The 14,977-nt window shown below is 39.5% G+C and overlaps 1 protein-coding gene across 2 annotated transcripts in view; it reads left to right on the forward strand.

Annotated features, from left to right (window-relative positions):
* Nucleotides 1-14,977, forward strand: part of MCTP1 (multiple C2 and transmembrane domain containing 1) — a 260,031-nt gene that overhangs the window by 131,763 nt on the left and 113,291 nt on the right. For both annotated transcript variants that reach the window (XM_062617486.1, XM_062617487.1), the window contains one exon: nt 11,807-11,993. In XM_062617486.1, the coding sequence (XP_062473470.1) occupies nt 11,807-11,993 (187 nt within the window). The remainder of the gene's footprint in view (nt 1-11,806; nt 11,994-14,977) is intronic.

The raw sequence follows: 14,977 nt of genomic DNA on the forward strand, positions 1-14,977 counted from the left end.
CTCAGATATTTGTTTACATCACACTTTAAATGATAATTAACAATAATTATAATTATTAATCCTGTATGTGTTGATTGTGTGTTAGAATATTGGTTGCATTGATACTGTTAACTAGTAGAATTACTTTTTTTGCTAGTTAAAATTACAAATAGAAATCCAAAAGACCAAGCATGTACTTTTTGTTGTCAGTGTGGTTATGTTTCTACTGACTTTTTCCTTCCTCTTTTTCTGTTTAGGGTAATGGCATTCTTTACCAAATTATATCAGTTGGGTAATATTCTGTGTTTATTTGCTATCATAAATTGTGGGAACTCAGGACACATGCAGAGTCTGTGGCAAGATAACAGCTTTAATATCGACAAAACCACTTCTCAAAAGTATACACAGCAGAATTTTATTTTACATGGTGAAACCCTATGGAAGGGATGATGTATTTGAAGTTTATGTTGTATTTGTTCCCTGGCTTGATTTCAGTTGGTGCATATGGTAACAATAACTATTTTTCTGAAGTAACAAAATAATTTAGTCCTATGTCAACATGTGATATACCTTGGGAAATTGTTCCTATTTTCTGCTTAGCTTTAACCTTCCTTTCCAAAAGATGCTGAGATTCAGAGTTTTCAAGTGTGAGTTTTCAGAGGACTGTCATCAAAACAGCACTTACGTTGTTACTATTACCAGTAATTATAAAGTCTTTGTAAGAGCATTGCATGAAATAAGAGACACCATTTTTGCTCAAAGGCACTCGAAATCTAAATAAGAATGTGATAGAGAAATCAGAGAAGGAAAATTTGTAACTTGAAACATGTGATCTGCTTGGGTAGTTTTTCAGATACCTAAAAAAGTTGAACGTCTTTAATTATGCATCTGTCCCTTTTTAGTAACGTGCATGCTATTTTGCAAGTAACAAGTGAATTCTACATTTTATTTTGGCTAAAAATACTTGATAGCATGAGAAGTCATAGAAGAATGCTTGAAGCTTTCAGCATTTTTCAATGGGAGAACCTTGTTTTGTTTTATATTATTTTCCTAAATAGATGTAGTACTTAAACTAAAAAAAAGTACTCATTAGGCAAAGCTGATCTGTAGTGCTTCTACAGTATATAACTAATTTTAACAAGATCAGTGGTATTTTTCCCTGGAATCTTGCTGCTCCTGATTATTGTGGCCACTCTGCTGACAGTGTATGCATAACGCCTCCTCAGTTTGTCCTTTCAGACACTCTCCCATTTCACCTTCTGTTGGAACCTTATCTCTGGATAATGCAACCTGCAAACAAATTCCTCACCATGAAGATTTCCATGAAAATCTGTCATTTGTCAAGCTCAATCTGAATACAAAAATAGGTCTCAATATTCCTCCTTTCTGACACTCTTTTCCAGTCACTGTGGATAAAAATCACTGACACTTGACAGCTCCACTTTACATTGACCTCTCTTTTCCCCAGTTTCTCCTTTCGAGGCTGCCTCTAAAATTTGGAAGTATTTTGGTAGAGACACTAAAGGCTTGCTAGTGTGTGTATGTTATGAAAAATGCATATTAATTTTCTAAACCATGACCAAGTCATGCTCCACCATTAAGTCTCTGTGACTCTCAAGGCATGTGAAGTATATTTAATATTTTGGTTCAGGTTCCAGAGAAAGTAATAATGAGGCTATGGGAGGGAAACAATAGACTTGCTTGTGATATTCTTGCATTGCTTAGTAATGAAGAGGAATCCCTCTCATCTGACAGTGATCTGCCCCCTTTCTTTGACAATGTGCAAGTAGCAGCTGTTATATGGGAATAATTTTATTAAATGCAAATGAAAATAATTATTGCTTGAAGATGTCCTGCATGGCCAAATTATGGTTAGGGAGAAGACACATTGATTGAAGAGATCCTATTCATTGAGGGGCACAGCAGACCAAATTGAGAAAACAAAAGAAAAAGTTGTTTAAGGAGTGGTTCTCACCTCTCATCCATGGTATTGAGGTTTTGCATCCCCCATGTTCATCTGCTACAGAACATGTGTGAAGGCTAGTGGAAAAACAGGCATTACCAAGCAGCTTTGCCAGGGGATCTCTTTGAAGAGAGCCATCCCTAAGATTGGTTCAGGAGTTCCAAACAGAGCTGGAGGTGGGAGAAGAGGGTTGCCGGGTGAGAGGTTGAAGGGACAAACTCCGGGTTCCTTCTGAAAACAGGATGGGAAATCCCCTTAAGCTGAAACGTTCTTACTATGATAAACTCTGTAACTTGCAGATTTTATTCCAAAGCATAATGTCATAACTTCTCCTGCAGTCATAATCTGTCTCTGCTGGACTTCAGTGAAATAAAAGAAGTGGGAAGTCAGGAACGTAGATGTCTGTGCCCCCTGCACGTATTGTCATGCTCATTAGGCTGCAACATGTTCAGGGCCAGGTGAAGCTGGGAATGTGACAAGGTGGCAGTGGCACGTGTGCTCAGACTGCAAGGGCTTGGGCTGTAATCTGTAGTTGAGAACAGGAGGACATAAAGATGTTTAAGAAGGCTGAAGACATGAAAGGGAGATCCTGGCTTTGGGGTGGCATGGCAGGAGGAGCGTGGAAGTGGAAGGGGTGGTTTGTAAGAGAGAGGAAGGTGTTTAGAGAGTGTGAATTACAGCATGGCATCCTGATTCAGAGAAGGAGAAAGACATGTCTTTCACAGAACTGTCATAAAGCTCCCTTTTCATCTTGGTGCCCAGGCAAGTTCAGTATGGGAGTTCCTGGAAGGAGACAGTGATGGCTTTCCATTCTTTGAGCGCTGTGTTTTTATACAATTCATTTGAGTTGGTGTGCATTTTCGATGAGAATTTAAAGGATGTAGCACCCTGTGGACTTTCATCTTGGAATACTCTGAAAAAAATGAAATAGTAGAACCACTTCAATGTTTCTTTCGGGATTTCAGAAGCCTGGAAAAATACTTCAGATGAAAGCTTCAAGAAAGACATATTTCTGACCAGATGCTGATTTGTATGATGAATCACAGGGCTTAACCAGGACTGAGCTTCATCATGCAGGAGATTAAATTCTGGCATTCCTCTGAATATCTTATTTTTTTTAAAAAAACCCACAACTCTTTCATCATCATGAGAGTTTAGACTTGGGGGGGGGGAGGGGGGGTGTCTGGTTGATTGGTTGGTTTTTGTTTTGGGTTTTGGGTTTGCTTGGGTTTTTTTGTTTCAAAAACCCCCCATTTTTGACTGTGAGGGTGGTGATGCCCTGGCAGAGGTTGCCCAGAGGAGCTGTGGCTGCCCCATCCCTTGCAGTGTTCATGGCAGGGGCTTGGAGCAACCTGGTCTAGTGGAAGGTGTCCCTGCCTGTGGAAGGGACTTGGAACTGAATGATCTTAAGGTCCCTTCCAACCCAAACCAGCCTGATTCTGTGATTCCAAGTCCAAAGACACGAGCTCTAGAAATTTGGGTTTTTTTTTGGAAAGCACCAGCAGCTAAAGCCACAGGGGCAGCATTCTTGAGTTCAAACAAGCATATGGACTTGAGAGAGCATTATTAATCATTGCTTCATCTGATAAGTAGAAATACGTAAGTCTGTGTGTATATTGTTCAGTTTGAGTACATACAACATTCACTTTTTTTGCTATAAGCGAACAATTTCTCATCCATATTGACTCAATATACTCCTATTATTATCAGCATATATTGCTGTAGGTTTATGTAGCTAATACTAAGATCAAAATGAAGGTGGAATGCTTTTAGTCTTCATGTAATTATTTAACTTGCTTATCATTTCTGTTTTTGAGGGTGATCCTGACTGTCACCTTTACAATAATCAGCTGATAAATCCTCATGATTGTTGCAAATTTATGCATAGCAGTAATCTGAACAAATTGGCTGCTGACAGGTGCAATAAATTGCCAAGAATGAGTGCTGTCAGAGAATAAGTTGTTTCTGTGAACATACAGGATAAGTAAATCCCATGTCATACAGTTTTTTTCAGCTGCAGTTATTTGCAGTCCAGTACAGCAGGATTTATAGCATTATTTATTGTGAAAAATGTGTGTTTATTGTTAAAATGACATTGAATTTTACTCATATTTTTGCCAGGAAATTACTGTTTACATCATCTAGATCTACTTTCATCAGTATTTGTAGATGATATTATCTTTTTTTCCTATCTTATGCAAATTAAGAACAATTGTGTAGAATATTGTGTAATTGTTAAGGCTATTTATTAATTTTATCTGTAGAACACGAAATCTCCCTGAATATTGTCATGAAGATTCAGATCTATTTTTGTGTGCACGTGTGCATGGATAGACACCATAATTACGAAATACAAAGTTAAAATATTAAAAACTAAGAATTGAGATTTTCAGCACCTAACCTGCTATACCTTAACTGTATTTTTTTTCACAGTAATGAAGCTATAGAGATTTTTGGTGATGCATGCAATAGAATGATGTATTAACTTGCAAATCAGTTTGTTGATTAAACAAGACTAAAGTTAAATTTCTGCAGTTCTGTTTCTCTATGTAAAATGAAGATTTTGCCCAAATCATTAAAATCTTAAAGTGCTGCTGGTAGGCTGGCCCTTGACAAATCCTGAGGGGTGCTGAGCATCTCCATTTTTGAATTGTCTAAGGGAGTTGGATATAAATACTGCATCTCAAAATTTTGCCTTTAGGTATTCCACACCTTATTTATTACTATCCCTCAAAATTTTAAGTTCTGTTAGTGCAGGGGCACTGCTGTTCTGGTAGAAAGCCAAAAAAGTTTCACTTTTGGCTCACATATCTTCAGAAACTTTCTCTTATCAGGTATTTCACTATTTACAGCTCTTACTGATAGTTGTTATGTCCACATACTGATGCAAAATTGATAGTATTCTCCAATGTATTCTGAAATACAGAATGCTGCACACAAGCTGGATTATATTTCTGGATTATGTTTATGGATCCTTCTTCTGACCCCCTGCCTCCCACCAAATGACAGAAGAATGGCAAAATAAGTGCAAGGGAGAAGGAAAAGTGGAGTAACTGCCCAAACATGAGGAGCATGACAATAAGTGTAAAAAGCGGTTAGGGGTGTAAAATAGGTATTTGTGAGGATTTGTGGAAGGTTGGAGCTTTCCCAGCTGTCCTGGGTTCAGCAGTAGCAGTCATTTTTCTCCTTCTTGGTGACATTCCGAAAAAATTTATTGGTCGGAGCTTGGTCGGGCTGGGGGGGGGCAAGTTATCGGTTGGCTGGTGGTGAGGTGTTGTATTCTCTTCCCTTGTTATTTCCTTTATCATTGTTATTATTGGTGGTAGCAGTAGTGATCTGTGTTATACCTTAGTTACTAAACTGTTCTTATCTCAACCCGTGGGAGCTGCATTCTTTTCGATTCTCCTCTCCATCCCTCCGGGAGTAGGGGGAGGGCAAGAAGGGGGGGAAGTGAGTGAACGAGTTGTCTGACTGGGTTTAAACCACGACACCAGCTCTTGCAAAGCTGTTTGGATCAACTAGTGAGAAGAGAACCATTTAGGAAGACACGATGTTTGTGAAAGCAGAACGATGTCTGTTTTGCTGCAAAGAAATTTCACATATGACACATTAGCAGCACTTGTCTGTGAGCGTATGGCGGTGCCACAAGTACAACAAAGAAAATACCAGCACACAAAAGGTCTGCAACTACTTTTTTTCTGTCTGTGTGGTCTTCAAAGTAAATCCGTGGTTTCATTGTGAAGAGCTGTACTTAGGAAGATGTTAATTGGTCATTTCAAAATCCTCCACCAGCATTTTGTGGCATAGGCTTTCTTTCATCAAGCAATAAACGCCTGACTGTATTCAGGAATTGCTCATTGACCAGTGACATTGTCCTGTATTTCATCTAGCTCTCATATTTCCATTTGCAAGACTGACTTAGCCCAAACTGCAGAGCTCTTTCCTGCTTTCCATGTGTTACTGCATGAAAGCACCCCTTTCCAGGTCCTTCTGAGTTCTCCCAGCTTTCCAAGGATCCTCTCCAGCTTCCTTGGAATCCTCTCTGTTTTCCCAGTGACCTTCTCAAGCTTCATGTGAACGCCTTTCAACTTCCTGGGAATATTCTCCAGTCTCCTGGCATCCTTTCCATCTTCCCAGGGATCATTTCCTTCTTCCCAGTTTCACCACCACTCTCCCCCAGAGTCAGTGTCCTACTTAGCCAAGTTACAGTCTCCATCTCCTTTGGGAGATCTGTTTTTCAGTCGGCCACCTTTATCGACCACCAATCACAAGCATCATGTAGGATCTGTCTTTTTATTTCTTTGTCATTATCTTTACACGTAAGAATTCCGTGCTCTGGTTCTTTCAAGAACTTCACGTTACTGTGGTCCTGTCCCCCCGAACCATGTCATTTTCTGTCAGTGCTTTCTCTTGGAGAATTTCCCCTCTCTGATTGTTTCTTGTTTTTACTGGAACATTGTACTCTGCTCATAAAGGATATGGAGTCTCACAGATTGTAGCAGTTTATGCCTCGTTGCTTCTGATGTGTGTCCAGCTCAGTTCTAATTGCAGAATCACACAGTTGCCTCTCCCTGGCATCCTTTGGAACAGCATAGACCTGGATCACAGTGGAGTTAAAAGGCTGTCTTCCTGAACAAGTCCTGATGATAATTAAGTTGCCTGGGTTGTAGCCAAGTGGTGCTATTCTGTCCCTATCACTTAGGATTGTGCCAATTCCTCTTTTATGCTTTATATTGTCATGTGAGAAAATGATCTTGCTGTCTGCTGTCTCTCCCTTGCCTGGCCACCTGGCTTTTAAGAGGCCTTCTATGTCATGTTGCTACCTTTGTAATTCATCCGTTAGCAAGGACATTTCACCAGGGTGCTAATGCGGGCTTACATTCCAGATTCTGTTAGAACTAGAGAGGGGAGGTGATTTTAACCTCTTAGACATGCTGATAATAAAATACTACATTTAGTTCTGGCTTCCACACTTTCAAAAGGATGCAGGAGAATTTCACTGGATCAGAAAAGTTACAAGAAGTCATTTGAGAGCTGTAGGAGATATGCTCCAAGGAAATGTATAGGGAGCTGAAGGTGTTTAGCATACAAAAAGAAGATCAAGAAGAGAGATGATTTTGATATGTAAGTACCTTCATTAGAAGAAAACACCGAGCACTAAAGGCTTTTACAACAGAGTAAACGAAGGCATTAAAAGAACCAAAGGCCATACATATTTCAAATTAAAAATAAATCAGAAATGAATTTCTAACAGTTTGGGTGATTAGCACACTCAACACAGTTTCAGAGAAGTGGTGGATTCCCCTTGAATCTTCAGATTTCCTTCCATGGGAGCTCTACCCTGTTTCCACAGCAATTTTCTTGTGATACTTTGGTACACGAGCTTGAGGCACTCATGTTTTTATTTCCTCGTGATTTCCCAAAAGCCAAAAATCCAGATCCACCTGGCACTTGATAATGCTCATATGCAGAGCTAGTCTGAGATGTGCCTCCATAGCTCTCCTGGAATAGTCAGCCAGCCAGAGCCCCTGCCTACCACTTCCAATGCTGACATGGGTCAGGCACTGCAGGGACCATACATTGAGGGGCAATGGAGAGATGCAAAATACTCAAACTGCACTAAAAAAAAAGAAATTCCCTGAAATGCCATGTATAGCCATGCTTGAAAATCTGTCTGTGAAATTAATGGCCATTTTTAATGGCTTGGGGATGTTGGTTTATGAGAAACTGAGCATGACAGGCAGTGTGCGCATGAGCGTAGAACTGCCCCATGTGCTGGGCTGCATCCTCAGAGCTTGAGCAACAGGTCGAGGGAGGATATTCTCCCCCCTCTGCTGCACTCTGGGGAGACCTCCCCTGCAGTCCTGTGTCCAGCTCTGGGGCAACAACACAAGAGGGACATGGAGCTGTTGGAGTGAGTCCAAAGAAGGCCACGGAGATGCTGCAAGGGCTGGAGCAGCTCTGCTCTGGAGACAGGCTGAGAGAGCTGGGCTGGTTCAGCCTGGAGAAAATACGGCTCCTTAAGGGGAGACCTTAGAGCAGCTGCCAGTGCCTAAAGGGGCTACAAGAAAGCTGGAGAGGGGCTTTGGACAAGGGCCTGTAGGGACAGGACAAGGAGGGAATGGCTTTAACCTGACAGAGGGGAGACTGAGATGTGATCTTAGGCAGAAGTTCTTCCCTGTGAGGGTGCTGAGGCCCTGGCACAGGTTGCCCAGAGAAGCTGTGGCTGCCCCATCCCTGGCAGTGTTCAAGGCCAGGTTGCATGGGACTTGGAGCAACCAGGTCTAATGGAAGGTGACCCTGCCTGTGGCAGGAGGTTTGAACCAGGTGGTCTTTAAAGTCTTTAAGACCTTTTGGTCTTCCAACCCAAACCATTATATGATTCTATGAATTCTTCAGGCTGACTTCTTCAAAGCTGGAGAACTTTTTCTTTCAGCAGCACCATGTAACTAGGAATTCCATGAGAAATGGAGTTGTCTATAATCACTATTATCTCCTGCTTCATGACAGCTGGCAGTTTTATGCACCTTATGGTCTCAAATGGCTGTAATTTTTCATTGTCCTCAATTTGAGAATGCAAGACAAAATTTTCTGCCACAACAGTATCATTCTGCATCACATTCTGATAACATTCAAATTCACCTTCATCCTCAAAGCATCTTTGTTCTCCATGGGAACAGTTGTTTGTGACAAATATCTTTTAACAGAACATCTTAACTGATGCAAAAGTCAAAATTGCTAAAGCTTTAAAGCTTGGAATACTTGTATATACTCTCAGTAATATGTAAAGGGGCATTGTCAACTTGAACTTTCCAAAGCTATTTATCTTTAGAAATTTTTTGTTAACTTCAGGGCTTGAAAGGAAACTAAGCCAAATAGAAGTTTGTGAGTTTCCTACTGATGTCTGTAAAGTTTATTCTAGGATAGGGTTCTAAGTATTCTAAAGGTATTCTAGGATAGTGTTTAGCCAGTGCCTCAGTAAAACCAGGTTCCTTAGAAGCTCCTACAAGGCAGAGGAGGGGACATGGCACAGAACAAGAAATGTGCTTTCACCCAGCGGTGTACTTACAGAAATGTACTCAACCTGAATTTCCATGAAAAACGTTGGTGCCACTCCTTAATGGAATCCCAGACTGGTTTGGGTTGGAAGCGACCTTAAAGCTCATCCAGTTCCAACCCCCTGCCACAGGCAGGGGCACCTTCCACTAGACCAGGTTGCTCCAAGCCCCATCCAACCTGGCCTTGAACACTGCCAGGGATGGGGCAGCCACAGCTTCTCTGGGCAACCTGTGCCAGGGCCTCAGCACCCTCACAGGGAAGAACTTCTGCCTAAGATCTCATCTCAATCTCCCCTCTGTCAGGTTAAAGCCTTTCCCTTTCTCCTGTCCCTACAGGCCCTTGTCCAAAGCCCCTCTCCAGCATTCTTGCTGGCCCACTTTAGTTACTGTTTTCATCAAGTTATCTACGGGCCCTCAGAAGGTATTTTTCCTGTTAAAATGGTTAAGGCACCTGGTGGAAGAAGCTTCCAGATAACTTCTGACCTGTTGTATGGTTTTAGGAAGTACCAAGCTGGTGATGGGGTGTTCATGGAGATCTATCAAGCAGACAGTGGTGACATGTTTCTTAGGTCTTCATTCTAGATGTTAGGATATTAGGAACATTTTATAGATATAGCAAAGGTGCACAGGTAAAACCAATTGTTTCTTTTGACTTAAATAAAAAATAGCAAGGACTATTAATGTTGCAAGTGTCCTGTAATTCAGGAATTGGAGGACTTGGAACTCTGATGTAAACCACGTAGCTTTACTGTCATCACAGTTTTCTGATGCATGTAGATTTTTCTGTTCTGGTGGGGTAGCTTTTTGTGCCTGTTTTTGAATCAGAAGTGGATTATTTCTACATTACTTATATCATAGTGACTTTCTTTAAGAGAGTTTAGTCTGGGTCTTTCGATGATTATTGTTTAAAGATTGTTGCTGAGACGTGTTTTTGAGTGGTATCTGTTTTGAAATTAACTATCAAAGAATATTTAAACCAGGGGCATCTCCTGCTTTGGATACTTGATTCCAGTATTTTTTATCTTGAGTAGGGCTTTACACACCTTACTGCAGCCTAAATAATAATTTGGCAGTCTTTGTACGTGTATGACACTTACATTGACCACCAGGCTGCACTAACAACAGCTTTACTCTTTCCTTACAGTTGTTAATTTAATTTCTCACTCCTGATCATTAAAAGGGTTCAATCTAAAATGTAAATAATCAGCTCAGAATTCAATGTCAGTTGGAGGTATTTTTCAGTTGTAAAATAATTGAACCTTGTTACTCTATGAGCTTTTTCAATTTTGACAGCTGCACTGCAGACAGTAAATTTAAAAAAAAATAAAAACAAAATTTTCCTGTACCAAATTTAATCTGCCTGTGATAGCACAGGACCCGTTTTATGAGGCTGCATTTATTCTCATAATTGACTATTTCCTGTCCTTAAATGCCTATTTATTCGTGTCTGCCACTTTTTTCTCAGTTTATTGGTGCTGAGGTCACCACATTATCTTTCTCTTCAAAATCAATTGACATTTTATGAAAAGAGTTTGCTAGATGTTTAGTTTAGTGAGAGTGGCATACAGAACATGTGGTTGTCACGTTAAATAGTCGCTTTTGAAAGCAGAGTATTCAGTGACTTAACTGTATATAGAATATATTCATTTACTTTATTTCAATACTGTTATTGTTTGTATTTAGAGTAATGAATTGGCAAAACATTACTGGGGGATGCTATCAGAAGTATTCCAAATAGTGCTTTTTCATGGAAATTCCAGAGCAGTGCACAGTGGCATTACATTTGGCATAGGTGTTAAATTTCTTAGCGTGCTCAGAGTTGCAATCTAGGAAAGTTGAAATTAGTGAATTATACAAATTAAAATATTAAAACTTCTAAGCTTTGCACAGACTAATGACTCACCCTAAGGTATTTTAAAACTTCTAAGCTTTGCACAGACTAATGACTCACCCTAAGGTAAAAGCTTGTGGACAGCTCATTGTTAGCAGTGATACTCTTTTCCCTTCAGTGCTCTACCTTTTATTTTTAAAGGTGTTGCAAAGCTATTTCTGCTGGCTGGCACGTACAAAGCCATTCTTCATTAGCTCAGTGTACAGTACAAGCCGGGTTAATTCAGAAGGGGATCAAGCAGGCTTCAGCCAGTCTGTGCAGTTATAAGCGGTCCCTGCTCATTACAACCAGAGTCATCTTATTATATAGGGGGTTGTGGCATAAGGTTTTATCCTAGATGCCTGCCTGGAGCTTTGACCACAAGCCATGCACAGCTTACTGCAGGAGAGCTGAGCCTTTTGGGTGGTGCTTCAGTCCTGGTTTTCTATGCTCAGTCATGCCAACTCCATCACAATTAAGTCTGCGCAGATTTTCTATTCAATTATTTATTTATTTATTTATTTGGGGGATTTTTACTGTTGTTAGATGAATGGCATGAAAAATATTCACATCAAAACTTCCATTTTGTGTTTATACAAGAGGTGTATTTAAAAAAACAGTTTGCATCCAAAGCTGGATTTTTAAAATTCTCTTTGGCGGCATTCGAGTAAGGCACGTTAATTAACCTTGTTTCTAGTGTCTACATTCTTTTCAATATTTAATGCTCACAGGGAAAACATGTTGTACCTTTAAAAAAAAAAAGAAAAAGAAGGTCAAACAAACGGCATAGGTTGATGCTGAAGAGAAATCCTCCCACAAGCTGGGAAGGAACAGGATTTCTACTTATTTTGTCTGTCCGACTGAAGGCAAGTAGGGCAGTGTGCTCTGGTTTGATGTGAAGAAATCTGCATGCTGATGGAGAATGTTTGTTCATAGGTGCCAGGTTGACCTGTCGACCCTGAGTAAAGAACAAACCCACAAACTGGAGATGCCGCTGGAGGAGGGAGAGGGATACCTGGTGCTGCTGGTCACTCTCACAGCCTCAGCTGCAGTCACTATCTCTGACCTCTCCGCCAACTCCCTGGAGGACCAGAAGGAGCGAGAGGAGATACTGAAGAGATATGTATGCAGTGCTTCTCTTTCGCCCTTTGCTTGCAAAATGTTTGCTTATATAAATAGTAGCTATTGGGGGAGGAAAAACATAAATACATCTCTTATATTCTTATCACACTCAGCCAGTAACAATCATTTAAGCTAGTTACTAGTGTTATCACAGCTGGTACAGTTAACATCAAGAAGGACACAAATCCTCTTTATACAATAGGGCTTTTTAACATAGTGGTTCAGCTATTTGATGTGGTTAAAGAAGTTAGTTTTATTGCCTTGCAGATAATTTTACCAAGTACAAAATAACTAAGGGGTCAGTCAGTGACTGTATACTTTCTAGTGAGTGTTTACTCCAAATGGTTTGACATGCCAGCAGTTTTCAGCTTTTCTTGAACATCTAGAAAAGGGCAAGAAAACTTTTTTTTTTTACCTGCACATTACAGGCTGGACTAGTATTTTGTGCCATCACAATAATTGTTTGTGTCATCACAATAAGCAATATTTCTATTTAAAAATATTCCAAAGCAAAATATTTTTATTTTCCACACATTACTCAGAATCTGTGTAGTTTTATCAAATCAACAGAGAGGGGAGCTCTTACTCCAGTGTTCGCTAGTACTTAAATCACTAAAAGTAACTGTTTCGCTGCACATGGAGAAATAAAATTAAAAAAAATAAAATAAAAAAAAGAAGCATAGGTATTTCCTCTTAAAATTACAAAGCTTTTATTGTACAATGCTGCCAGGTGTTTAGAAAGGCTTCTCTAGACACTCAGGCATTAAACCTCTGATTAACAAAGAACTGCTTAATTTTATTTTATTTTTTTTAAGATTTTAAAATAGTCCTATTCCATGACTGACATCCTTTCAATAACTGGATTTAATAAAGATGTACCTTATCAGGCTGTGCAGATAACATGAAGTGCTAGTACTAATGCTCTACAATATTCTTCAAACAGATTAGCAGGATGTGCGCTTCAGCAAATTTATTCTGGCTATCTCCACTGAATCAGCTGTCTGCTAATGCTTGTACAACTCAGACACCAATAGTGTTATCATAAACACAGTTTAATAGAGGTGACTTAGTGAGACTAAACATAATATTCCTAAACCAACTGAGAGCTAAGGTATTGTGCACCATCTTTGAAAAATATTTACAATTAAGAGAGTTATTGCACATTTTGGAATTCACATAGACAGCTTGTGGTTGTAAGAATAGACCTTAATAAATGTAATAATAAATATGTTTTTGAAGTGACATGCTTCCTGCTACAAGTGCAACAGTACTGTATTTCTGTGAATTATTGTGTGTGGTGATATGGCAGCCAAGTGATACTGATAGTTTTGATAATTTCAGTAGCAGTATAGAAACATGTGGCAACTGTATTATTAATTGGTTTTTGTTCCCAGTGTAAAGCAAAATCATGTGGTATAAGAGCAATCTATTTATTTCTGTTTCTTACATATTCAATAGATTTGTGTATTTTCTTGGTTTTACATTACTGTAAGCATTTAAAAATATTTATTTTTTTGGAAGATGTTCATATTGCAGAAGCATGAATTTCTCATTGTGTATTTGGAAAATTATAGCATCAATGTACCTTTGTGATAAATTTTACTGTTTTTATTAAAATGACTGGTGGGTAGCAGAAGAAAGAAGTGATAACTGTTACTGAAATTCAAGCAGTTTATTTTTTACTGGTGTTTGATTTGTCTTTGGTATTCATCTCTCTCCTTCAGAACCAATACAAAGGAAGTGTATGCAGTGAGCAAGATGTACTTTTCCCCATTGAGTAGCTGTATTTTGGGGTTTCTTTTTTGTCCTCTTAAAAAAAAAAAATCTAGCTACAATTTGAGAAATGTATTTTGCACCCTTTCTGCAGCCAAAACCAGTTAATGAGCTGACCTTGCCATCAGATCAAATAGCCTTGGAAAATGACTCTATTACTGTCATTTAACCATTTGTAGCTGAACATCAGAGCCTTACGAATTAAACAGGCATTACTGTTTGAACCATTATTTTACCACAATTGTCTGAAAAGATTAATTCCTTTTGGGGTGAGGAGGGGGGCGCATTAATGGGTACAGACCAAGAGAGATTGTATGACCTTTTCAGAACTGGTGTGCTGAACCCATGGTCCCCCTTGTCACAGTTTAAAAACCAGAGGAGCTAGTTTAGAGAAGAAGTTGTTAGCATTCCATTTTTATTATGACATTTCACAGTCATCTGGTTTAATGTCCCTTGACCAGATTGTCCACCGTGAGACGATGGGCTTGAAACGTTATTTAGAGCGTTGGTAAAAGGTGAGCAGTTCTAAGATGACAGCAAGTCATAAGGCTGGTGGTGTGACATTAATTTTCTCCATAACAGAGATGGAATAAGACGTCATGGTGACAAGCTGTCAATCAGTACTGGCCCCTCAGTGTATCTTGATGCCATAGGATGGGGTATTGCTTCTCCCATAATAGAGCTGAACTGAGATGCTCTCCCTGACAGCTGCTGCAGCCATATAGAAAATATATTATACAGCCTTTCATTAAAGAAATAAAGAGGACTCATCTCCAGAGCATTTCAATCTTTCCCCATCTATTGAGGGCTGAAAAGATTCACAGCAAATCACGGATTCCTCTGCTATGGAAATTTCAGACTTCAGGAACCATGCAGGTTTCGAGGCCTTCAACAATAGTCATAAATAAGAAGACAGAATATCATCTGATAAATCATTACTTAAGGTTATGTATTTAAAGTAACATATTAAAATAATTTGCTTCTTCTCCAGTCTCTGCCACAGCATTGTACACATTTCCAGCAGTCTCTGCAAGTCACGATGTGCAGTAAATGAATCTAAGACAGCTGACTTGCTGGAACTGAAAGTTCAAAAATAATTATTCTGCAGGATGCTGACAAAGGCAGCAAAGTGAAATACAGCATGGGTGCCTTTTGGCAGAATAAGCTGACCAGGGTGAAATTTGGAGAAAAGGGGACTGTACAGCACATCAG

This window comes from Pezoporus occidentalis, unplaced genomic scaffold (assembly GCF_034315485.1).
Source record: "Pezoporus occidentalis ecotype Australia unplaced genomic scaffold, CSIRO_AGI_Poc_V1 ctg197, whole genome shotgun sequence".
Taxonomy (NCBI): domain Eukaryota; kingdom Metazoa; phylum Chordata; class Aves; order Psittaciformes; family Psittacidae; genus Pezoporus; species Pezoporus occidentalis.